At 42.1% G+C, this 12,097-nt stretch overlaps 1 protein-coding gene across 6 annotated transcripts in view; it reads left to right on the top strand.

The window, feature by feature from the left end:
• Cadm1 (cell adhesion molecule 1) overlaps positions 1-12,097 on the top strand; it is a 331,682-nt gene that overhangs the window by 312,342 nt on the left and 7,243 nt on the right. For 2 of the 6 annotated variants that reach the window (XM_005378170.2, XM_005378172.2), the window contains one exon: positions 2,746-2,799. The exons of the other annotated variants lie outside the window; for them this stretch is intronic. In XM_005378170.2, the coding sequence (XP_005378227.1) occupies positions 2,746-2,799 (54 nt within the window). The remainder of the gene's footprint in view (positions 1-2,745; positions 2,800-12,097) is intronic. 6 annotated transcript variants of the gene reach the window in all.

Below are 12,097 nucleotides of genomic sequence, written 5' to 3'. Positions count from 1 at the left end.
AATTTTACTTGACCTTGAATTTACTGAAGTGCCTAGAACTTCTTATAGTTTCTAATTTTTTGAGGATTTCCTTCCCTGGGTTTAAAACTGCCACATGATACCACTTTGAGAAGCCAGCAGGTACTGTGGAAAAAGGAATTCCAACTGCAGCAGCACTGAGAAGGCTTAGGGTTTGTCCCAGCACATTGTAACACCGTGAGAAAGCAAAACACACGTCTTTACAGAAGAGACGGCCAGTGTGCATACATTAAACTGCAATATTTGTACTTTAGAACTTTCTTAATTGCTTAAAAAAAATCCCATATGGACAAAAAGTAAACTTTCCTTTTTTTAACGAAGTTTAAAGAAATTTGTTGAGTGCATTTTAATTAGAAGTTATTAGAAAGAGCTTTAATGGATGATACAAAAGTTTAAGAGAAGAACCAAGAAGTAATTTCTCACTTATTGTTAAAATGTGAAGTTTCCTTTCAAAGAACAATCTGTGCTTCACAAAATGTATCTTTTGTCTTTCTCTTGGAAAAAAAATGAGAGGTGTATAATTTTTTTAATATGAACGAAAAATACCTAAATCACAGCAATTTTAGGAGGTGCACTTTGCTTGTCCTCACTTGTACACTGGTGCATCAGTAAGTTCTTCCTAATTATGTTTATTCAGAAATTATCCAACCATGGCAGAGCACTATGGATTCAAAAAAGACAATAATATTGCAAAAACAAATTTAACGCCACTAGCCTAAATGTCTTCCCACTTTGGAACATAATATGAGCAGCAGATTCCATAGGATTTGGTATATTTTAAAGTTTATGTCGTTAAAAATGACAGTTTCAGCTTTAATGAGGTGTATATCAACTGTCTGCCTCTTGTTAATGGAAAACTTTGCATATCAATGATATTCCATAAACATATTTGTCTTCATTTTTTAAAATTAGCTTTCTAAAGCCCTCCCCAAGGAAATGAGCCTTCAGCAGTAAAGCTGCCTACTTGAAACCTCCTTGTTTAATGTAGTTAGTGATACATAAGCACGTATGTAGAACACTTTGATATTCATTGGGCCACGTAGAAGTGAGGGATTAGACTTCTGAGAACTGCAAATTCATAATTAACTACAAAGAAGTACTTTACATTGGCCATTTATAACAGTTATTCAAATAATTATGTTCATCAGTCTTTATACAATGGATAAAGACAATTAGAAGTAGGAACACTTTCAACCAATCAGATTTCAGAACAAATGTACAGCATCCCTACTCAGTTGGCCTATAATTTATTCCTGACTCATTGCTTTGCCTTTGGTTACCTTAAAGTCATAGCTTGGGAACAGCTATGGGCTCGAGAGCCTCTCGTTTTGATTTGGCACTTGCCCTTGAGTATTGACACCCAAGGGTTGTGAGGGGAGTTCTCCTTTCCCGGGGTTCAGAATGTGATGGCCTTCCCTCACAGAATCAACCTGGCTATCAATAGTCAGTTGACTTTTTTATAAAGCACCTTACAGAATCCAAGGGTTAGGCTTGTTTATAAAGGACAATTTGGTTAGTTTGGGATTTTTGAATAGAGCTATCAGACATTACTGGTCTCCAGAGCATTTGTCTTGGTTGCTTTTAGGCTCTGGTTGGTGATTCCCCGAGGATTACTCCCTGCCCATCATTTTAGCAAACATTTACTGAGAGTATACTTTGTACTTGGCTGTAGGAGAATGAAAAGATGCAAAAATAAGACCTGTGTGTCTCTCCAAAGACCTTGGAGTCTTCCCTATTCAATGGAATAAGTCCACCAGCATCTTCCAAAGTGACCGGTTTCACTAGAGAAGTATAAGCAAACAGCTGTGGGAATTAGACTTCCTCGGGCAATCAAATGGGCTTGGAGCACAGCAGCGAAGAACAAGCCTAGGCTGCCTTGACTGTCTTAATATTTTGTGTTTAGTAAACTTTATTAAAGGACCAGCCCACAAATAAAATACGAGGAAATGGAAGCCATCTACTAGCTGAGCCTCCCGCTGTGTATCTGCTTCCCTCTTCACCTCTTTTAATTCAAATCAAAGCTAGCTGAGAAACATCCCAGCTGGGATGCATTAGGGTTGGCTGGGATATAGGCATTTTCAAGCCCCCACTTGATTACCTCCTGACCTAACTGCTTTTTCAGCTTTGAGGGTTTTATTTTTCAGAAATACCATTGATTTATGAAATTCTCTTTTTAAAAAATCATTTCACGAATCAGATTTTCTGATGAAGGCATAACCTGCAATCTGCAGTTAGCAGATGCTGTACCATTTTGAAATATGTGATCCAAGATCATCATAAATTGATAACGAACTGTTTATCAGTATTGGCAAAGGATTTCAATTTACAGTAAAACGTGAAATAAAACTTACATACATCAGTATGTACCATCTAAGTACATTTGTATTTAAGAGATATAGCAGAGCATCAATAGCTAACAATCAAGCTTTTTTTTTTTCTTTTTGCATGCTGTTATGAATGAGTGATTTTAAACATTCACCTTCATGTTTCATATGCTTTGAGCAGTGGAGACTGAGGAATCTTTCTGCCTCGATTGTGTATCAGTAACAAAGTTACATGATTGAAGAAATGAACTTATGCATTAATACATTCAAGCTATCCAACAAAAGTGAGAGATAGCAAGAGATTTGGCTCATGTTTTATAAAAAAATTCATCCTCAGTTCTTAAGTGTTTTGTTTATGTCCCTTGAGGAATGAAAAGAAAAACGATTTGTTTTTACTTGTAAGGCCTTACTCAGTTGCCCAATTCCGCAGAAGAACTGGACAGTGAGGACCTCTCAGGTAAGGGATAGTCATTAGGTAAGGCACTGCAGTGTCCAACCTGTAGACACCCTGTCCACTTCTACAAAATGGCCATTTGCTTTGCAGAGCAATCAATTGGCACATGTGGATTTTGAGACTAAAACAAAAGAACAGATTTTTATTGACACTTTTCTTCCTCCCCATTCACTCTCCCACTTCTCATCCTGTGTAGCAGTATTTATAGTTCAGATTAAGGCCAGGGCTGGTAATGCAGTAGAGGTCAAGTTATCTTTGGGATTGTACTAAAGCCACTCTGGGTTCAGTGGCTTTAAATAATGTTTATGTCCTAGATATATAATGGCTCAGGAGAAATTTTGTTGCATTACAAAGCAGTTCAGAGATGTTGGATTATGTGACAAGATCTTAAACTCATAGTGACTGTCCACTTCTATGGAATACACTGGAAAACCCATGTCATAATTATTTTAGAAGCAGGGGGTAGGGGAGGGCAGGGCTGAAGGGGGGCAATGGTTTTGTCACACACCATGATGTAAACTAATTATCCACCTCAGACCTTTTTCACAGCACACTGAGCTCTTGCAAAAGTAGGTTTCATGCTTGATTCCAGGATTTAGGTGTTACTAATCCAGAATAAGAAGCATATCCTAAAAAGGAGGGAGGGAGGAGATTTAAAGTGGTCAGAGCTAAACAATTATATGAGCTCCTATGATGTTGTGAGACTTCACCACCAACCAGCTACAGCTCCTCAAACATTTCCATCAGTCACCCAGTAAATCAGTAAGCAAGGCCCTTTCCTTGTTGTTGATGGGAAGCAATAAAGGATAGGATTATGGATGATTACCCCAGTCCATTGGAAAGGAAGGTTTTGTATCACTCTTTCCCAAAGTTTTCACTGCTATTCCCTTGAATAACTGTTTGCGGAGGTGTAATCCTTAACTTTACATCTCACCCAGTGAGAAAACAAGATTGCTGTCTTGTTTTCAAAATGCAGTAGATTTATTGCCAACTGTATGCTTCTGTTAAACCTCAAGGGTACCTTTATTTTTCTGTTATGTACCATGTGCCAGTGTGAGCTTAGTTGCAGTTTTCCCCAGATTGGAAGCTTCCAGGAGGCTACATTGGTTTCGTTCACTGCTGTACCCCTATGCTGTAGTCAGCACCCAGATGGTATGTATTGGAAGCATGAATGAATCCTGAATCCCAAGGAACTTAAATTAATAAGTAAATGAATGAATGGTAGCCAACCCATCACATCTCTTCCTTATGATGTATTTAGAGAATTTCCAAAAGCATTAACCTCATGTTTGTTAAAAACAAGTATATAAATCCTCCTTCCTGCTTAAAATGTAATGCTGGAAGTAATGGGGAGCGTGTGTAGCTGGTTGCAGATAGTCTTAGTTCAGATACAGACCTAAACAAAACAGCTTTCTGACACAGTGGCCCTGGCAATTGGTTCTTTTCAAGGATCAGAAGAAGAAATCTCCTGAGTGGCCCTGATCCTCTTGGCACATTAGCCAGACAAGGATCACTGAGATAGGCACAAGTAATGGCATACATGACAAAATCAGCTATCCACCACTTCCACCAGCATCATCAATTAGGACTATTCCAGGTCTCAGCCCTGCACTATGTCAGATGGGTCCCTGCTGCAGTTCTATCAATCATCCAAGTCAGGAGCAATAAACCAACAACTGTTTGTGTTCATAATAACTCAGTTAAATTAATAATTACGTTGTCCCCCTTCCCCACTCCAAGAACACTGCAGTCCTATCGCTCAGGAGCCGTAAGTCATGTACAACCGTGATGAACTAGCAGGCTGGGGCCGGGCTGCCTTTGCATCTGGTTTGATGAACTAATCAAAAACTGATTAGCACCTTTGTTCAAAGGGGATGCTGATTAATCAATTACTATTGATTGTGAGCTTGGCTTCACTCGGCAGCAAAGAGACATCTGAAGGGAAAAAAACAACCAATAAAAATTGAGCAGCTGTCATAGTGTTTAAATTTATTAAAACAAAATACATTATTTTTTATGAAGCTGTCTTGAAATGGGTCACTGAAGGGGAGCATATTGATTGAAAAAGGATGAACTTCTCAAATTTCTGTAGCCTGGAGACTGAATTCAATTATAATACAAGACAAACAGGTTAACACCCGTCTTAAACAGCCCATCAATAAATTAGAGTAGGTGTTGCACATTTAATGCTAAACTGTGGTAATGAATAATATTATCCGTTCCCTGTTGCATGGGGGTAGAAAGTCCATCCTTTTTGTATAGTTGAAAAATATTACGTACTTCCAGATAATGATGGTCTGTTTTCTCCTTGCCCCTCTGCCCCCACAGCCCCCATTCACCAGTGCCACCTCCTCAATTAATGACAGTTTCATACGCAGCATATGGTGCACCATCTTCGCCCAGCAAAGCAAGTCACCCAGCTGATCTTCCTCTGTAATCTGCATTAAAAAATGACGCTTACGTGTAGTTCAGCAATGTAATTATTGGCAGACATAGGGAGCTTATGCAGTTCTACTTTGACCCTTTCCTTTACTTTTTGGGTGTTAACTTCATTGATGATGAACCCACATGAGTTTTGAATTGTTTTATCAGTTGCATCTACCATTTCCTGGTGACAGCTGGTGGTTATTGCTACCCATGTGAACTAGAATAGCTTTAAGCATATTTATCCTTCATTTTTATTTTTAAAAAAAAATTTTAAATGTCATCAACTGCCTCCCTCCCTTCAGCAATGGAGGGGCCCTTAGGAACAGTTTGGTGGGGAAAGGTGGTAATAGTGTACCAGAGACTCACCCTGCAGCACAACCAAAGCCGTCTATCCGTCTTTCTTTGAAGCAAAGGCACCGAGAAATGCCAGAGCTGCTTTCAGTTCTTGCTCTACAAATAAGAAGGTGATCTGGGAAAACCCTACATAACCCTCACAACCCACCAAAAAAACATGGATGGAGGGCTGTTCTACACGTTTGATCACCCTTACCCCTAAGTGTTGGGACGAATCCAACAACAGTCCCATAAGTGGATCACAAAGAAAGCATGGACTCAAATAGAGCCCTAAATTTAGATGATGTAAGCTTTTAAAAGCCTTTGGATCCAGAGTATTAATGAAGGTAGAGTGTATGGCAGCTGATTCTTGGAGTGTCCTAAAAGCCTCAATGAACTCACTTAAAATTTGCATGAGAGACTCAGGAGCCATAGCATTCAGGGAGGATCTCTTTTCTTATTGGCCCACACATAAAGTGTGCTCCAGGTCTGGCCAACAGGCAGTTTTATTTTCTTGATAGACTAATAATAATGGCAGTATAGAAAATATCAAAAACTACATAAGCTAGACAGATACCCTTAAGGCATAGCCCATGACTCTAAAGTATGGTATGATTTGTGTCTTCATAGCTTAGAAAGCTTTTTCACACATTTTATCTCATTTAAGCTATTCGTTCAACAAAATTTGAGCTCGATGTGCTGGGCCCTGGGCTGGCACCAGGAATGCAGCAGCACACAAGACCAAATGGGAGCTGGAACAGCCATGGTTATCACCAGCCCGGTCCTGCGCTCATATGGTGACTTTCTAGTTTCAAATATTTGAAGCACAAATTTGGGACAGTGACAAGTGCTATGAAAAAATAATCCTGGATAAAGTGAAAACGAGGGTAGGGGCAGGGAGGAATTGCAGGAAAAGCTCACCTGGGGGTTGTGGTGATGTTGGGACAGGAAGACCCGTAGATGAAAATGAGCCAGCTGTGCGAGGAGGGTGTCACGAACATCCTATGCAACTGTTGAAGAACTGTTGTGACTCTGTTTCTAAGTGAGGAAACCAGGCTAAGTGATTTACTTAATACACTGTCAGAATTTGAGCCCGAGTCCTCTTGCATCCAAGGGAAATAGAGGGCCTTGGTTTAGCGTGGTCATCTTTCTGTGAAGTACACAGCTCCCTTCACTCTGGGGCCTTTGGGAATCCTGTTCCTCTTGACCCTTGTCATGTCAGTGTGTTCATCCGGGGAATGAAGAGGGGAAATGAGGCTCTCCATAGCCCATCTCATAGTGAACCATGATTGAATGACCTAGAAAGATTTTTGTTCCAGCATTAAATGGAGCTCCTGCCTCTTTAAAGAAAACCTAAACTCTGCTCCAATACTGTCAGTGCCATTGTCACGTTGATTCCCCTGAATTGTCAATTGGTTTTCCCCTGGGGTAATCCTGAAAGGAATAGGAATGTGGTAAGTTGGAAAATGTTAAAAACATGTAAATTCCCTTCTTTCAGAATTCAGTTTAGTGGCAGCCAGTAGACTAACAAAGCACACTGGGGCCCTACCAGCTTCTCAGTGATTCTCCCACAACTCTGCCAATCTTTCCCATAATCCAACATGCTACTGTTCCCACTCTGGGGAGGAAGGAGACCACCAAAAAAGGAACTTTTCCTCCAAACGCAAAAAGAGGCAGGCCACAATGCAAAGTGTGAATTCCAGTTCTACAGGTTGGACACAGCTTTGGGGTGACTTCACCATACTCATTAATCCATCCTCCTCACACCCCCAAATGCCTGAGGTCCACTGAAGCATCTTTCTACAGAGAGAGATTCTAGTGGGAACTGTGTGTTTGGAAATACTTTATAACTCTGTCCTATTTCTCAGGTGCCTACTCCTTTAAGGGAAGCTCTGGTATCATCCTCGGTGCCTTCTTGTTGCTTAGAATGGAGAAGGCAATCACACCCCAAGTCTTTATTGTTGTGAGATGAATAGAGCAAAGTCAGAAGTATGGCTTTTGGTCTCTCTGGTGATGCTAAATGCCTTGGGAGGATCTGCATTTTGTGGCATCACATCATTTCCACTGTTTGCTAAATTAGCTAAATTAAATAATTTGAGAGAGAAGAAAAAGATCAGCATTTTTAAACCAAGTCATTTATTCTTACATTTAGCGGACAAGTTTTGAATATCCTTGACACTCAAGTAGTAGGCCCGAACCATAACTTGAACTAGGTAGCCTTCAGCTGCCAGGCCCACATCCTTGACCACCAAAGAGGACAGTGAGGCCATGAGTTACACTCTGTGTTGATTCCTTCCATATAAGCGCAAAGAAAGACCTCAGTGACTTCAACTCAGTGTTCCCTGGGCATCTCATTCTGAGAAGGGCTGAGTGTGCACTACACCCATCACCCCTAGAGCACTCATAATTACGTGTCGTGGGTCGGTGCTGAGAACTAGAAAAGCCCTCCTAAGCTTTCCTATAGCGGATTTAGCTTTGGCAAACATTTTCTCGGTGCCTACGATAGGCCAAGCCTGAGCCAGATAGGCACTGTCACATGCAGCAACACATTGGCCTCTCAAAGCAACCCTGTGAAGTATGTAATTGTGCTCAATGTCTCAGAGGACTTGCTTGACCTGCCTGAAGTCACAGAGAAAAGATAATGAAGCTCAACTTCTATCCCAGATCTGATGGCAGGTCCAGGGCACTTTCCCACAGGCCACGCAGGAGATGAGCTTCTAACTCATCCTGTGTTTGGACCTGTTTCTGAACAATATAGACAGTGACAGCCCCAGCGAGCCTGAGTCCTGATCACTGAGCGGTGACAATGTACAGCCACAATCTGTGTGCAGCGCTTCTAATTTAAATGAACACATACTGAGCTCCAGGTGGCACAAAGAGGATGATTACTGCAGTTTTCCTTTAAGTAGCTTAACATAGTTACTTTGAATGTTAGAATAGCTGCAGTGACATTGCTAGAATTGAATGCAGCTGACAGGTAGTAGCCTAGACGGCTGGGATGCTATATGGGAATCTTTATGATTTTCTTGCCTTTCATTTATTCCTTCCCTTCCATTTTCTAAGACAGAAAAGAAAGGTTATGCTGCATAAAGGCTAGCGTGCTCCAATATATATTAACATCTTAATGGGAAAGCTGTGTGTGTACTGTATACATTTACTACTCTCTGACAAGAGGGAATTAAATGTCAGAAGGATTTGTAGCATCTATAATTGAATTGGTGCTGAGAAAAGCAAATCTTAAAGAAGAATAACATATTAGGATTAGCAAATAATGTGGCATTTTGTCAGCGCTTGCCATTCAGTCTGCTCCCCTTCAGTAATAAAGTTGTGCTTTTTAAAAGGCACACTTCCTTTTGTTGCCTAGATGAGCCCCACCGTAGGTGATGACAGTGAGTAACTACATTTTTCAGATGGCAGCAGTTTCTTGTGTGAATGTTTTGGGGTTCATTGTTGTTTGTTTTTATTTTTATTTTTTTAAGTCAGATTTTACTTCTGCTTCAGATTTGGAAAATCTACTGCCAGAGGTTTTTTTTTCTTTCTCGCAAGAAGTAGCATGTGACGTCATAGTCATTAAGCTTTTCCAGAGATAGACTTAATCCCTATAGCCCTAGGAAGCTGGAGAGAGCATTTCCATTATAAACACCAATTCTCAGAGTTTTTAATTAAACTGACTTGTCCAGCAAGACCGCAGCTAAACCAAAGGACAGGACTGTTGCAAAAAGTCAACGATTTTAGCATATTCTCCAGTCATCCATGAGTGGGGGAAGGTTGAGTTATCTGAATAGTCCAGTGCATAAGAATAGAACCTCCCCATGTCTTAAACACCAACTTTCAAGATGAGAGCTAAGGAAGGTCATAATGTCTGGGAAGAATAAATATATGCAGTTAAGAGGAATGTCTAGTTCTTGCCAAGGTTGCTGGATGTGCCTATGCCAGGAAGGTCTGACGTGTGTGGGTAAGCCAGTGTACTGTGATCGGCATGCCCCTCGCTGCATGTTTCATTGTATATTAATGTTTTACACTTCACTTCCTCAGAGGTAGAAAGCTAGGTGTCATTTTGGCCGAAAGACTGACTCTTGGCTTTGTGCAGCCCTGGACTTCAGGGTGGGCTGGCTGTAGTATCAGTGAGGGTTCCGCTCAGTGAGTCCCACTTCCCAAGTCCCTCCTTGCCAAGAGCTTGTCTGGGATATTCTGGCCACTGGTGACCCCTGGATCCCGGTTTTGACAGCAGAGCCTCTGAGGCATGTCACAGATCCCCGATTGTGGCATTTGTGTGGCATTTGCATCCCAGGTCATATTCCATGGCCCATGCCAATTGGCAGAGTAGGCACAGAAACTGGGATCCGTTGCAGAGCCCTAAGGATCACAGCAGGGTGGCTGCAGGAGTGGTGCCTGGGGACAAGTTTGGCAGGTGCTTTAAGGAGTGAAGACAAGTAGAGAAAAGAGAGGAGTGGGGGGCTGAAGTCCAGCAGCAGTCACCTCCTTCGGCAGGCCCTGGGGCACTACTGCCTTCAGAACTTCCCCTTTCACACTGCTCATGAGGAGTTCACTGGACCAGGTCAGCTGGCCCAAAGGAAAGGAATCTGAGCAGTTTGGGGAATCCCTCTTGGGAGTTACTTTGAGGGTTTGTTCATGTTGTTGTTATTGTCATCCTGTGAGTTCTAAAATACTACAGTGAGCCAGCGGGGCTTGAAGCTATGACCCAAGCATGAGTAGCCAACTTAACCTCCCACAAGCAGCTTGTCCACTCACCTGGAGAGAGTTGCTTCAACTTTTTGCCAAAAGAAATGCCAACTCGTGAACACTAAACAGCTCGTGACACGTCTGTCACATTTAGAGCCACAGAATGGAACAGACAGGCAGGAAGGTTTACCACAGGTGAGAGCTGCCTTGAACACTTCCCAGCATTAGGGTCCTAAGTCAGAAATACTCACCAGCCAGGCTTAATTCCCTTGAAGTCACATGTGAAATGAATCCACATGGACTGTGCTGTACATGCGTGTCTGTGTCGGTGGAATAGCCTTTCTGCCATCAGCATGTACCCAGCAGAAAAAATAACTTTGCCTTTCAGGGTGATAGAGGCAGAGCTTAGTCCAAAATGAAAACATTCTTACACCCAATACTAAGCAAGAGGAACAATTGTAGCTTCTTAGAGGGAATAAACAGACATGATTTTCCAAGCCCAGGGAGATCCCATTTGCCTAAGGATGGGAGGGTTTTTTTTGTTTGTTTGGTCAGTTTTGGTTTTGTAGGACTTGTTTTTGTTTATATGAATTTTTTGTTGTTACTATTTTGGGTTTTTTTTTGTTGTTGCTGTGATGGGTTGATTGGTTGTTTTTTTGCAGTACTGGGGATTTAACCCAGGGCTTTACACTAAACTACATTCTCAGTCCGGAAAAATTTTGAGATAAGGTCTTGCTTAATTGTTCAAGCTGGTCGCAAACTTGGGATCCTCCTGCCTCAGCCACCCAGAGTTTTGGGATTATAGGTGTGCGCCTCAAGGCCTGGTTAGGATGGGGCATGTTTACAAGTGCTACATGCCCATGATTATTTTTCAGTTGAGAAGCTGGGGGCAACTGTAGAATTGATTTCCTTCTCTGCCTGACTCAGAAAGGGAGCCAGAGATGCGGAGAGGCTGTCCTCAGGAAGGCCAGCGCTGAGTGAGACCTGCGTGAAAGAGGCTCCTCCCTGAGAGCAGCAAGAATTGCAGCTGATGGTGATAGCCACAGCCCTTCCACTTAGAAGTAAATTCTCAAGGAACAGACCAGAGTTTCTGCCTTATGAGTGGAACAGGAAAGACTACTGGCCGTGGACTTTGACAGAGACATGACACCCTCCTTTTTGGTGGCTGACCTTTGCTTCCGTCTCCCGTTTTGCTCTTCCTGTGGCACCACGTGCTATCTTCCTGTGGCACCACGTGCTATCACTTCCATCAGGAGGGGGGCACCAGCTGCAAGGTGCAGGCAGCTCCCACACACCTGGTGACCAGTGTCACCCAGTAGTCAGTGAAACCATCAGACCTCTGCAACCATCCCACACGGAGAACAGCAGGGAGTAAGATCGGTCCAGGAACAGCTATGCTCGTCACAGGGGAGGCCGTGCCATGACAGACACTTAGGAGCGGGCACAACTCTATTACTACCTCCCACAGTAAACCCAGGAGGTGGGAGTGGGCTGGTAAGAGGCGGAGAGGAGCTCGTAACTGGCAGTGTTCCCTGTAAATTAAACATCAGTTACCTTCTGTGTCCGTCTGTAGTAATTGAAGGCAGGAAAAATGTCTTGGTGATTAACTGGTGGTAGTAAACTTTTTGATCAAAGTGAGTATCAGAAGATAGCTAGAGAGATGATGCTTATAAATAAGTATCTGCAAAATAGGTATGTCCTTGAGGGTGGGGACAGTGACTAGAACTTAGGTATTTAATTTGGGGGGGGGATAGCAACACTGAACATATTTACTAAATCATGGGGAGCAAAGTTCAGATGAATAGTTTTGACTCAGCAAATTAATCCCACAGATACATATGATGTGAGATTTTTCTTC

Source organism: Chinchilla lanigera, unplaced genomic scaffold (genome assembly GCF_000276665.1).
Source record: "Chinchilla lanigera isolate Chin_1 unplaced genomic scaffold, ChiLan1.0 scaffold00011, whole genome shotgun sequence".
Lineage (NCBI taxonomy): Eukaryota > Metazoa > Chordata > Mammalia > Rodentia > Chinchillidae > Chinchilla > Chinchilla lanigera.
Note: the sequence above shows the minus strand (reverse complement) of the source record. Positions and strands in the feature narration are given on the sequence as shown.